The sequence below is a fragment of the Cydia amplana genome, chromosome 24 (assembly GCF_948474715.1).
Source record: "Cydia amplana chromosome 24, ilCydAmpl1.1, whole genome shotgun sequence".
Taxonomy (NCBI): Eukaryota; Metazoa; Arthropoda; class Insecta; order Lepidoptera; family Tortricidae; genus Cydia; species Cydia amplana.
In genome coordinates this window covers 4,202,648-4,216,502 of record NC_086092.1, presented here as the reverse complement: position 1 = coordinate 4,216,502, position 13,855 = coordinate 4,202,648, and the positions used below count along the sequence as shown (strand labels likewise).

Sequence of the window (13,855 nt, the reverse complement as noted above, 5' to 3'; positions counted from 1 at the left end):
TATATATGAATTAAAGATAGTTTAAGATAGTTTATTATTCGAGTAGGAATCCCCCCTCAATTGGAGGAGGGTATCCCAATATGGGACCGGCAACAAACTCGGCGGGACACATCTTATCAACACATTACATCTTAAAATTAACATGCATTACGAGTAAATAAGAAAAAAAATACAATTTAAATTACTATATCCTATACTATAGGATAGGTATATACAATTTATATTACTAATTCCGTCAGTCCGTCACGCTAGCGTCTGTTTTCAGCGTCTCAGTGTACCCAAGCCTTAGCACATCTATTTCTTGACGCATTTATAAAACAAACAGATTCCTCATATTCTTCACGATATTATTTATTTTCTATCGTTTGATATAAAATCGTTTTATTACAGGAATAATATTATGACGCCGCTTGGCTGGTATATTGTTTTAATAAGACTGATGTTTTTAATATGAACTTCATAAAAGTTAATAGCACGGTGTTTAATTACGTTATTATAACCGTGTCTAAATTCGAGTATAATGTAATTGACGGATGTTAGTAAAGGTCTCATATCAGACCGAAACCTTTTTTCCTGTACTTATTTAAAATAAATTATGAAATGCATGAAATAAAGCACCAGATAATTATTAGAAAAACATAGATAGCAGTTATTTTTAAGCACAAGTCTTATTTAATAAATGGGATAAAAATATAAAAAGTAGGTGAGTTGACCGTGACGTCACTGTGTAATCAAGCATATAAATTCCATATTAGAAAATTGTTTGACAGTTCAAAAAAGAAACTGATTTGACTAGTAGGAAAATACCCTATTACGGGCGTAGCCGTCGGCACTATTTGTAAATTTATAAACTAATCTTATAAGTACCTTTAAACGAGCAATTCTTGCATATTTATTTATTTATATATAGGTATATTTAAATGATCTCGGAAACGGCTCTAACGATTTCGATGAAATTTGGTATATGGGGGTTTTCGGGGGCGAAATATCGATCTAGCTAGGTCTTATCTCTGGGTAAACGCTCATTTTTGAGTTTTTATATGTCTTCCGAGCGAAGCTCGGTCTTCCAGATATTAAATTATTAGATCGGGCTAAGCACAAATGGCACAATTGTGTAGTGTAGATCATGTCAAACTTGTTAAGACAATGTAAAACGGCAACTAAATAAACAATATCAATACACCTTATAAAACAAAGTCCCCCACCGCGCCTGTCTGTTTGTGTGTTCGCGATAAACTCAAAAACTACTGAACGGATTTTCATGTGGTTTTCACCTATCAATAGAGTGATTCTTGGGAAATATTTAGGTAAATATGTAACTAATTTTTTAAGGTTTTGTGTAACCCGTGCGAAACCAGGGCGGGTCGCTAGTTATGAATAGGTATAAATATGTAATGAAATGTCTATGAACGATTAGACCAGCTATCATGGTCGCATTTTTATCACCTGTCATGCTATGCGTCACTTTGGCACTTACATGCAATGATATTATATAACCATAGATAGGTTATACTCATACTTGAGGAGCACAAAAAATTACTTCCATATTTATTTCTGTGCCTACGAAGAAATCTGTTATTTTTGATTAATTTTCTCATTCCATCCATCTTTGTCACACTCATTGTTAAACATAAGGTCGTCTCTTTCTCTTTCGGTGTGCGGGAGCTCGTTAGCACGTGCACATTTCTCGCTTGTCCAGCCGCGACTAAATGCAACTTGTCAAATTTGTCACAAGGTAAGCGCTTCAATTTTGGAACGCCTATAACCTATCTTGAGTTATGTTATAAATCATTGCTTACATGTTTGTTAGAACGTGACAGCCATGGTGACAAATGATAAAGAGCCGGCCATTTTAGCCGTACAGGTTACCTATGTAAAAGTATTAGGTAATCTATAATTGTTGCCATAAGAGCAATTAGGTGAATTGGGTCACACAATCGTTAAGCCTAGAATATTCGATAAAGTTCTATAAATAGTATAAATTACGTAGGTACAATAGACAAAAAAGCAATTCCATGATGGCGCCGCTAACAAGCGTGGCTGTCAGTTGCCGCCTAAATAGCTGTCAGATGTCAATCCGCCATTGTTGTGGCGCAGCGCAAGTTGGGGCAGAAAGTGCGCTTCCTCTTTCAAGAGCAAAAGTGGCAAATACAGTGTGATATTGTTATCTCTGAATCTGACAAACTCTGAGGTGTGAATATGTAGATCATACTGCCATACAGCCTCCTAGCCTCGGTAGACTCGGTAGTGACCTGCCTACGAAGCAGAAGGTCCCGGGTTCGAATCCTGGTACGGGCATTTATTTGTGTGTTGATCACAAATATTTGTTCCTGACTTATGGGTGTTTCTATGTATAATAAGTATTTATATAAGTACAGTAGAATCCGATTAGTACGACTTCGCATATAACAACCAACCGCTTATAGCGACGTAAGTATAAGCACTTATTTGGTTTTAGTATGAGCTACTATGAAAGTACAACCGTTTATTACGACTCCGCTTATAACGACCGACCGCTTTTAACGACGGAAATTGACACAAAATCAGTCCGTCAAGTCCGGTTACAACGACGAGCGACGTAATTTTTACAAATAAATTGTTGGTAAGAAGCTTACTCCGTCCCGCGCACCCAACTCCCCTCCCCCCTTAGCCTATACGCAGCAAGATGAAAAACTGTGACTTTTCGTAATCTAGCAAACTAAATAAAACCCAATTCGCATTATTCAATTGAGCTTAAACTTCACATACATAATTATGTAAGTTGGGTGACAATGCAATATTTTGGTACCTTCGAGCTGGAGGTGGCCATAGGAACTGTTTGATATAACAACGCATCCTAATTGAGTTTGGGTTTGTAAGAATTGTCTCAATTGAGTATAGGTTGCTTGTTGAAACAAAAGTAAACAGTCCGCGATAAAGGCTTGAGTCAAAATTGAAATGTTTGACAAAAACCTTATTTATTTTTTGATTGTCGATGTTCGATTGTCACCTTGATTAGATCCCTAAAAATTACGACTTTATTTTACGGGATTCGAGTAATTTGCGGATGATGTGTGAGTACGCGAACCTACAAAAGTGGCTTCTTCTAAACACACAAGTCTCTGCATTTAAGACAAAGTGTTGTAATACTAACGTAAATGAATATTTTAATTAAAATGTTTTTTTTTTCGTTGATTGTCGCATAAGTATTAATAAATACAAAATTATGTCATTATTTTGATTAAAAAAATATATTATAATTGGCAGTTCGTTTAGTGCGACGTCCGGTTAGTACGACGTAATATCAGCGGTCCCTTGGGCGTCGTTATAACCGGACTCTACTGTATACAATTATAATAGTATATCCACAACACAAGCCCCATTGAGCCGCCTGTAGGACTAGGTCGATCTATGTAAAAGTGTCGTATAATATTTATTTATTATTATTTATTTAACTTTGACTATGGGGCCAACCCCGTAATCGCGAATCTGCCGTTTGATACATTTCAGTGAATCAGAGTCAATGTTTTCTATACCTAGAAAAGCTGAAAATGAAAGGTTTAATTACTGGATTACAGCACCTAAAGTAATTTCAAAATTAGTAATTATATTTTTTTTCCGTTCCTCTAAATTGTCCATGAGTGTATTATGAAAGGTTAAATTAACAATTAAATAATGTACTTACTTTATTTATTTGACGAAGCTTGTTGCCGAAATTATGGTTTGTTTTAGTTTAGTACCTACCCATTAATGTAGAATTATGTTTGTGACGATGCTTGTGCGGATTACATTATGTGTTTTGACGAAACATGTGGCGGATTACTTTTGTATAGTTGGTCAAACCAATTTGTCAGTAAATATGAACAAAAAAATCTATACTCATCCTTTTCTTTTGGGCGCTAGTACTAGTGTAAGACAAAGATAGTATGATTCTCTATGTCTATGTTTAAAATGAGAAAGTCCTTTGACAAACTATATATGATTATTCATGAATAAATATTATTGATATACGAGGGGTATTCAAAATATTCTCGGTATGAGAATGAAAACAAACAAGTACGAAAAGTTTGATATTTTTATTTTTCAATGTACTCCCCCCCTATGTTCATACACTTAAAAGATCGATCAATTATTTTTTTTAATCCTGCATAAAAATATTTTTTATCTTTGGTGTAAAAATGCTCCTCCACTGCCGCCTTCAATGCTTCATCATCGGAAAATTTATTTCCACGCAGATCCTTTTTAAGATTGGGGAACAAAAAGAAGTCGCTGGGGGCTAAGTCCGGACTATACGGTGGGTGAGTAACAGTTTCAAACCCACATTCAACAATAGCTGCCTTGGCAATATGAGCAGTATGGACGGGGGCGTTGTCATGCAGAAGCATAACACCTTTGGTTAACTTTCCTCGCCTCTTTTCTTTGATTGCATCCTTTAATTGACGTAGAATGTTAGCGTAGTACTGTCCTGTGATATTTACACCTTTTTCTTTATAATCGATCAGTAATACTCCTTCACAATCCCAAAATATCGTGGCCATGACCTTGCCAGCTGAAGGGATGACCTTGAACTTCTTGGGATGAGCTGAACCCTTAATGTGCCACTGCATGGACTCTTGTTTACTCTCTGGGTCATAATGATGAACCCAGGTTTCATCTCCAGTAACTATTCTTTGCAGCACCTCATCAGGATTTTCACCGCACAGGTCAATAAAATCGGAACAACAAGCTACACGCATGTCTTTTTGAAGCCGAGTCAGCATTCGCGGAACCCATCTTGCACTTACTTTTGACATATTAAGATGGTCATGGATAATATCATGTACGGTACCAATAGAGAGATTGGTTACTTGTGCTATAGATTTTACCTTCACTCGACCATCTTCCAATATAAGTTTTTCCACTTTATCAATATTTTCTTGTGAAGTAGCTACTACAGGCCGGCCAGGTCTAGGGTCGTCTTCAACACTCTCCCTTCCACGTTTAAACTCGCTTGACCACTTTTGAATGGTAGATAAAGAAGGAGCAGACTCACGGTAAACACAATCCATTTCCTCTTTTATGGTTTTTTGATTTTTACCATGTTTTGTCAAGAATTTTATCACGCATCGATGTTCTAATTTAGTTAACATTGTCAATTCCCACATGATGTTCATGTTTGTTCAGCAATTGCAGAAAAACAAAAGAACATCTCGGTTCGAATTATACTTTTTTTTAATGTCAATGAATAAACCTTAGCGGCCAGTAACGAAAGAAATTTTAGAAGAGGTTGTAAGATATCAATACCGAGAATATTTTGAACGCCCCTCGTAATGAACTTTCTGTCCTCTACTCTGTGACATCCCTTTGAAGCCGAAGTTTGTTTTTAAAAGTTGTTTGAGCAATTGTTATTCAAAATGTTTTGTAGAGTTAGACGTTGATGTGGTGGCAAATTAGGTTTATGTAATCGTGACATGGCTTTTTAAATAAATTAGTAGGGGCATGGCGCTAGTTTCCATCCATGCTCTAGTTTTCGTCCACTTAACTAGGGAGTGCTCCCCGTGCTGGTTTTCCATGCAAATACAGTACCGGAACCGGGAATTCCCGGTTCTAGCCATACAAACTCGGTACCGGGAGCATTCTCTTTGACAGATTTGCAAATAATACATTTGATTTTTAATTTGCTACTGGCAAAATATAATTTTTATGTAGATAGATATATTGTTTAGACATTAAGGATTGCAATAAGTCCAAATTTGTGCAGCAATGTAGGTTTATATTCAAATTTCGTCAAGTGGACGAAAACTAACGCACTTACCCTATAATAGCAAAATAATCTGAAGGTGTAAGATATGTAAAGTCTAATAGGCCAATTCTAACGTAGGTACACTGACATCAGAATGATATTTGAATCATATTATTTAGTTATGGTGTGTTTCGCCGGCGCCAATACAACATATATTATAGTACACACAAGACAAGTATGAGCAAAATGATATCAATATCAGTGTGCGTTCGAAATGGCCTATAAGACAAATAAATTGTGCTTCGAGTTTAACAGCCTTCAAATGGAGACCAATTTATAAATGAATTTATTCGGAATATGTTTATACAATACAAATACTCTTTATTGCACATATCATTACAGAAAACAATCCAAAGAATACAGAAAAGAAGAGGTTAGGTTAAACAACAGGCGGTCTTATCGCATACAATGTTGCATTATGCGATAACTGTGGCTGTCAAAAATTGACGTTTGACAATTCAGTTACCACAAAACATTACGCTGTATAACGCCATCTTTTTTAGCTGTCAATAACTGAGCAACATTAAAGATAAAGATAAAGATAAAAGATAGTTTATTCAAGTAGGCATAATTACAATGCGCTTATGAACGTCAAATAAAGCTAGGTAGACCGGCTCCAACCCTACACCTCTGCCCCGAGAAGATTTAAATCCCCCCTCAATTGGAGGAGGGTATCCCATTATGGGACCGGCAACAAACTCGGCGGGACACATCTTTTCAAAAATAATTACTTCTTATAATTAACATGCATTACGAGAAAATAAGGAAAAAAAATACAATTTAAATCACTATAGAATTCATGCAATTATACACATAAGGTGTAATATAAATTTGATTTAGAAAATATACATATGTACATGGAATCATACAAATTCGTAGCTCTTTCAGAAAACATATCAAATTCTTACAAAAGGAAAAGAAAATAAAGTTATTAAAAGAAATGGGAAAACATATTATATAAATCTGATTGATTATTATGAATTACCAACATATAATATTTGATGTGTTTTCCTGCTTACCTGAGCTGTTTGTCTGTCAAGTAGTCCTCGACTCTGTAATAAGCTTTTAACATCAATGACTTTTTTAAGTAATTCTTCATTTGTTCTTAGATATCTTATACGAGTAAAAGCAGCGAATCTTTGAAAATAGGCTACTTTGCTGCAGAAAAAAGATTTATAGATGGTCAAGTAGATCTTGTTAGTAGAAAAAGGCGGCAAATTTGAAAAATGTAGGCGCGATGAGATATCGTCCCATAGAAAATTTGAATTTCGCGCCTTTTTTAACATTTCTCCATTTGACCCTACGGTTGACTGGGAAAAAATTCTTAAGGGGCTTAAGGCATTAAGCCCGAGTCTTGTGCTGTTGTTATTTGTGCAATCCTAAAGTTAACAATAAATGGTGCCTTTTTCAATAACATTTATCTTCATATTATAAAAATAATAAGTATTTACGTATTTCAATAAATCAAAGCCAAAATATTTTAAAGAAAAATGATTAAGTATTAGAAATTGTTCAGACGTTATAGTTACCTAGTCATATTCGCCAGTAATTTACTTATAATATTTTTAAGTGGTATCACATGCCAGTTTATTGTAAATAAAAAAAATAAAATTTCAGACTAGAAAAGAAAATTAAAAAATAATATTTTCGATATTTTGTGGCCTTGAGGTAAAACAGCGTAACTCCAAAAATACAAAAACTGGGAGACAATGGATCGTTAACATGCGAAGGGGCTTTGCTCATTTTTACTGTTTTTTTTTTAGTTACACTGCTAAAAGCAAGTTTGTGTTTGTAGGGTTTTTACTTTACTCATACAATAGCACTTTGTTCAAAGATATTTTGGATAGTTTGGATATAAAACAGAAAGATTTGAAGAAAGATAATAAAATAAAATGGTCATGGACCGTATTAAGTGTATCAAAAAACTTAAATGTCTATTTACCTATCCAATTGAAAGCATAATTTATTAAAAAAAAAATGTATTCTAATATTTATTCTAATTTTAAGTCTTGAAGATTTATAAATACCTAACATGCCTACCTACCCTACGGCAAATAGAATAATAAATAGGTATGAAAGATAAATAAATAAACATTTACCTACACATTTTTCCAATTTGTAATTAATAATATACTTAGGTATTCATAATTTATGAAGCAAGTTACGAATAATATGAAACAGCTTATTTTTAAACCTGAAAAATGACTATGAGATAAGCCGCCATAATTTTAGCAACACACAAAACATTAAAGCAAAACATTAACCGTACCTACATTTCAAGAACAAAAACTCATCACAAGAAAATCTAAAAATACCAAAACAACTTAATTACGCTATGACATTTAAAAAGAAAACGTTCAATAATTCATCAACCGCCTATCAATATAATAATTCTGTCAGGCTTTAATTGAAATTCAGTACAAAGCACGATATTGATACATTACAAACGCAAAAGAGCCATACCGCCAATTTACAACAGAATTCACAAATCCCTCCATGCCCACTAAATACACAATCACGTTAAATCAATTGCTACACCCATCTCGGTTACCCCACAATAAAACCGTTAAGTTAAAAAGAGACGTAGCACATTCGAAAGCGTTGGGGCCTAAACGGATAACGCCTACAAAACCGAAGGGGGTAGGGTGAAAAAAAAGCTTGTTTGTTGAGGGGCGTGTCCCCTCGGCATCTCAGTCAGTCGGCCGCCGCGGTCGTGCGCAGACGTCCCATCTGTCAAAGTGACAGCCGCGTTCCAAATTTGAATTACAAACTGACATGCATAAATCGATGTTGAAAGTGAGCTGTGTATTGACTGTATAATAAGACATTGAGTGATATTGACTTGAATAGAGTTATCATGGCTTTCGAAGACCGCTGCAGTCCGAATCAGGCGAACAGTCCGGGGCCGGTGGCTAGAGTACCGGCTCCGCATGCGGAGAACTTGGGGTCCTACTGCCAGCCTAGTCAGTATACCTGCACGACTATTGAACCAAGGTACGAACGCAACGCACCAATGACTATCGTCAAGGTCCAACCCAATTCGCCGCCACCAAGCCCTCAAGAATACCAGAACTACTACAGACCCGAAACGCCAGATGTCAAGCCTGTCATCAACCAAGATTTCGACCCGAAGTTGAATCAAAGACAACAACCAACCTTACCAATCAACTTCTCCATTAGCAACATCCTACACCCTGAATTCGGTTTGAAAGCTTTAAGAAAAACGAACAAAATCGAAGGACCAAAATCCGTCGGGCCTAACCACAGCATCCTCTACAAACCTTACGATTTATCGAAGCAGAACGACTTCCAGAAATACAGCTTCGACTATCTAAAGTCTAAAGAGCCGGACTTCAACAGATTGCCGCCATTGGGTGGTTTAAGACAGACTGTTTCGCAAATCGGGGAAGTGCAAAAGGAGAAAGAAATTCCGAAGCCGGTTGAGGCTAAGAGGCCTGATTCAGCGAGTTCCATAGTATCGTCAACATCCAGTGGAGCGCCTTCTACATGTGGCAGTACAGAAGCGAATAGCCAAGGAAACTCTACTCTGTGGCCTGCGTGGGTGTACTGCACGAGATACAGCGACAGACCTAGTTCAGGTAACTTTTTAAATTTACTTTTTCATTAATGTTGGTCTTGTGTTTTGCACAGAGTGCTTGACATATAACTTGGAATGATGACTGATGTTCATTAGAAAAATAAGGATGAAATTGATGGTTTATTTTATGTTTTTTTTTATTGGCAACATGCTTTTATAATTATAGTGGCAGTTGGTCAGTATGAAATAATAGATACTGTTTAACTATTTTTACGTATGCATTACTGGTAAAGTGATATACAGACATAAGTATGAATAATTAATTATGTGTTTGTTTTATAACAAGTTATTTAGCCGTTGGTCGTTAACATAATTATTAATATAGGTAGGTACCGACCTAGGTACTCAATTATTTCTAGTTCGATTTGATTCGAATGTCTTACTAGTTTTTTGGTACAACATTTAACTAGAAATAATTTATTAGGAAAATAGTTTAATTGCTAACGAGACAAAAAACATATGGTTTATTAGCTTCTGATCTTTGGTTTAACACCGAAAGTGTCAGCAAAACAAGTTTAGTAAGCGGTATCAGTAGGCCGACGGAAAAGTGATTATTATCATTATGTTTGCTTTACCACAATGTCGTCACACCTATAATTTTTTTTATGATATAGGAGACAAACTTATACATATCACCTGATGGTTATCGATTACCGCCGTCCATGGACACCCGCAACACTAGAAGGGTTGTAAGTGCCAGTTTTAAGATGGTAGTACGCTCTTTTCTTGAAGGTTTGAAGGTCGCATCAGTACGGAAATACCGCAGACGAGTTCATTCCATAGTTTACTGACATGTTTGTTATTTAACCAATTATATGAAATGGAATGTCGTTTCGAGTGTATGTTTGCATTTTATTATTCTTTCAGGCAAATTGAAATGATTTTGGGTAATATTTAGGTACCCCATGATACCTTGGACAAAAACATACCGTATAATGACACGGCTTTTTATCGTATTTTCTCTGAGGGTGTGAAATACACGTATGAGTTTTGTATGGGACGATTAAAGAGAAGACAGAGGTTAAATCTAGTTAAACATATAGGCATGCTTGTAAAACAAGTACCTTAAACAACCATTTATTACGGCGTTTTCCTGTACTTGTGGTTAACGTTATTTGACACACAAAGCGTTGCGGTTTTGCAAATTCATCATTCTAGTTATTTGAATGCGCTTGTATTTATGATAATTGAAATTTTACGACGCGTTTTAGGAAAATATCCGTTATTATTTTTCTTGGTCTTATATGACGTTATTATGTCTTATAGTTCTTATAAGTTAGGAACCTAAACAAGAAATATTCCCTTTATACACGTATACGTATATAGGTAGGTACTACAGTAAAGTTATTCTATTGTAAACCAGTTCCTGAAACTGTTTCTAATGATATTAATTGAACACATAAAAGGAAGAATGAAAGACAGTGGGAGAAGTGTAAAAATCGCCTTTTCATACAATCGTAGTCCTCATTTTCCTCTCTGGATATTAACATTATTGAACATGTTTTGACGCTGCAACCTTTCCGAGCGATGGCCTACCTTTGGCCGACTGTTGAGTAGATGGCGTTACTCTTTGATATTTAACAAATTTAACATATATCAGTGAACAGTGAAAGAATAAGGATCAAAGTCAAATGGCGTTCTAAAAGTTTTAATCTTCTGTAGCAGTAAATGTACTGTGGCTATATAATTAACCATGACACTCTATACTCTCTATTATCTTTGGCTATGGTTAATATACTAACACTAAATTATGTAAAAAAATGACGATATCCAGAGAGGAAAATGGGGACTACGTTTGTTTGGAGAAGCGGCTCTCCCCTTTCCTCTTAACAAATGTTAACACAAACGTTAACTGGTAAAAGCCGATAAAGCATACTTAAACATTATAATGTGGTTAATAAAGCATAATAGTGAAGTCAAATATTCGTGAGTTACGCCCGCATTTCGGATTCTTGCGGCCTATCATGGCGCCGTTTATTGCGTTATGAAACCGAAATGGTTGCATATGAGTGATTTAATCGGCAGATTGCTTTTTAGAATGATGTATAATTTGTTCTAATATCACAGAGAATAATGGATGACACGCTAGACCGGTATATACTTTTATACAAAGGAAGACACTTTTTGTCAAATGCTCAGTTTCGTTGCCTTTTTATTGCAGTGTTATACAACATCATCATAAGCGTCAAACGTCCTAAAGTCCTATTTTAAACGCACTGACACATACACATCTGTACACCAGTATTCTAACACCAGCCAGCACTCATGAATAATATAATAGATTCAATTTATTCAAACACTGCCAACAGCTGTTACCAACAGAATAATCTGAAACATTATAATCACAAAACGCTCAAATATAAATAAAACAGTAGACCGTTTGAATTTTTATCTTTTTTTATGAGTCATGATGTAGTCTAGCTTTTTTTGAATGCCAAGAATCATTTTAAAATTCCATAAGCTATAAAGTTAAGTTTATTATCGCATCATAAACGGCGGTGATGTATATAGTTGACAACTTTACTCAATTTTTTTCTTAATATAAGTCTTTTCCTATTTTGTAAAGATAATACAATAAATAATAAATAAATCTGAAAAGAAAAAAATGAGTAAATACAGAGATTTATCATATAATTATGGAGATAAAAAAAAAGGTTATTTGTCTTACAATATCTCATTTTTACGTGTTGCCTAATAGTGTATGTATAAGTTAGGCTACCAGAAGGTTATTATGCTCAAAAACAAATGAATAAATACCAACTACGTAACTAAAACAACAAAATGTACTGGTCATACTTCGTTGGAGGTCCCAAAATTCTGCCATAAACAATTAACATAACATTTTATAGTTCATTCTTATTAAGCAATTAAGGCATTATCTTTATGCAAATTTGTTAAATAATTAGAGAAAAAATAAAACTGATTTTTTATGGCTTCAAGCTAATTATAATAGCATAATTGTTAGGATTACGCATTGTTGGTTATTTTTGGTTTTTTGAGTTATGCCGTTTTTCCGTCGGGATTTTTTAAGTTAACTTTAATGACTCAATGATTTTCAAGCAATACAAAGTGAAACCAGAGACTAGTCAAAAATAAAGATTGATTGATTGATATTTTAATACAAATTCGTAGTTTTAATTCTCCGTCATTGTTGTATTAAGAACTTAGATTGGCTTGAGGGTGTCACACTGACGGGGTTTTAGTGCTCATATTTTATACAACGATATGTCATTGCCATATGTCATGTTCGTCAAAAAAAAAACGCAATTTCCTATGGAGACTACCGTCTATATTAATACTCGTCTCTGCTACAACTACTGATTAATTTGCGTATTTCCTCCTAACGCAAAATACCGAGAAGATATTTAAATATTTTTTTTACAGGGACAGTCCTGACATATGTCAAAACGGTGATGACTGACAAACAATGACTGCCTCACCGCCTATTGTTGTCATTGTCATTGTTCTATTTGTTTTAAATGACAGCTTTTGACATTCTGTCAAAATTATCTCGAGTTTTGTTTATACTTGGCGGGCTAATTTGTCAGGGACTTAATGCTGTGTATTTTCTTCCAATATGATCCATTATTAGTGTGTTTTTAATGACTGTGACATACGAGAAAAAGATAGGGTTACTAACGTTACGTGGGGTGATTTAGATTCCTCGGGGCTGCTTAGGCCTTTCAAAATCATATCCCGGGTTGTCTACTGTAGCATTAAGAGCCAACAGGAGTGGTCATTTCTCCATACAAACGTACTCGACTGTTTCCTCCGTGGGTTTTGACTTTTGAGGCTAGAGCAATGATTTTTACAACACGGATTAATATTGTCAATATCTGTGTCGGACCGTTTTGCTTTTTTTGATATTTTTGTTTTTTAAGGCGCTAGAGCCCTTCAAAAATAGCCAAAATGGCCTAATTGACTATGCCGCAATGAGAGGCATGGTATTCAAAACTGATATCAATTATCCGAAAAAGCAAAACGGTCCGACACAGATAATATCATAATCATTTAGATTTCCAAATTTGGTTACGATTGGTTAAGATTTGGAGGAGGAAACAGTCGAGTACGAAACCTCTATTTTTGAGATTTTTACGCAGGAGTTTTCGCCTTGTCCTTATCGCACTAGTTTTAGGAGCCGCTTCGGTTAGCGAGATGGGTATATTTACCTAAAATATGTAAATCTCAGCTCCTGTTTCGTCTTAAGGTTCCATTTATGTCAGTAATTGGAAAAATAATGTCTAACGCTCAAGCGCTGGTGGCCTAGCGGTAAGAGCGTGCGACTTGCAATCCGGAGGTCGCGGGTTCGAACCCCGGCTCGTACCAATGAGTTTTTCGGAACTTGTGTACGAAATATCATTTGATATTTACCAGTCGCTTTTCGGTGAAGGAAAACATCGTGAGGAAACCGGACTAATCCCAATACGGGCCTAGTTTACGGATGTTTTTTTTGTACACTTTTTTTCTCCTATTAGGATAGAAAGAGCTCGTGATTC

At 35.3% G+C, this 13,855-nt stretch overlaps 1 protein-coding gene across 1 annotated transcript in view; it reads left to right on the top strand.

Moving 5' to 3' along the window:
• The first annotated feature begins 8,008 nt into the window (after positions 1-8,008).
• LOC134659146 (segmentation polarity homeobox protein engrailed-like) overlaps positions 8,009-13,855 on the top strand; it is a 30,396-nt gene continuing 24,549 nt past the window's right edge. The window contains exon 1 of the mRNA XM_063514775.1: positions 8,009-9,360. Coding sequence (XP_063370845.1) covers positions 8,619-9,360 — 742 coding nt within the window. The 5' untranslated portion in view covers positions 8,009-8,618. The remainder of the gene's footprint in view (positions 9,361-13,855) is intronic.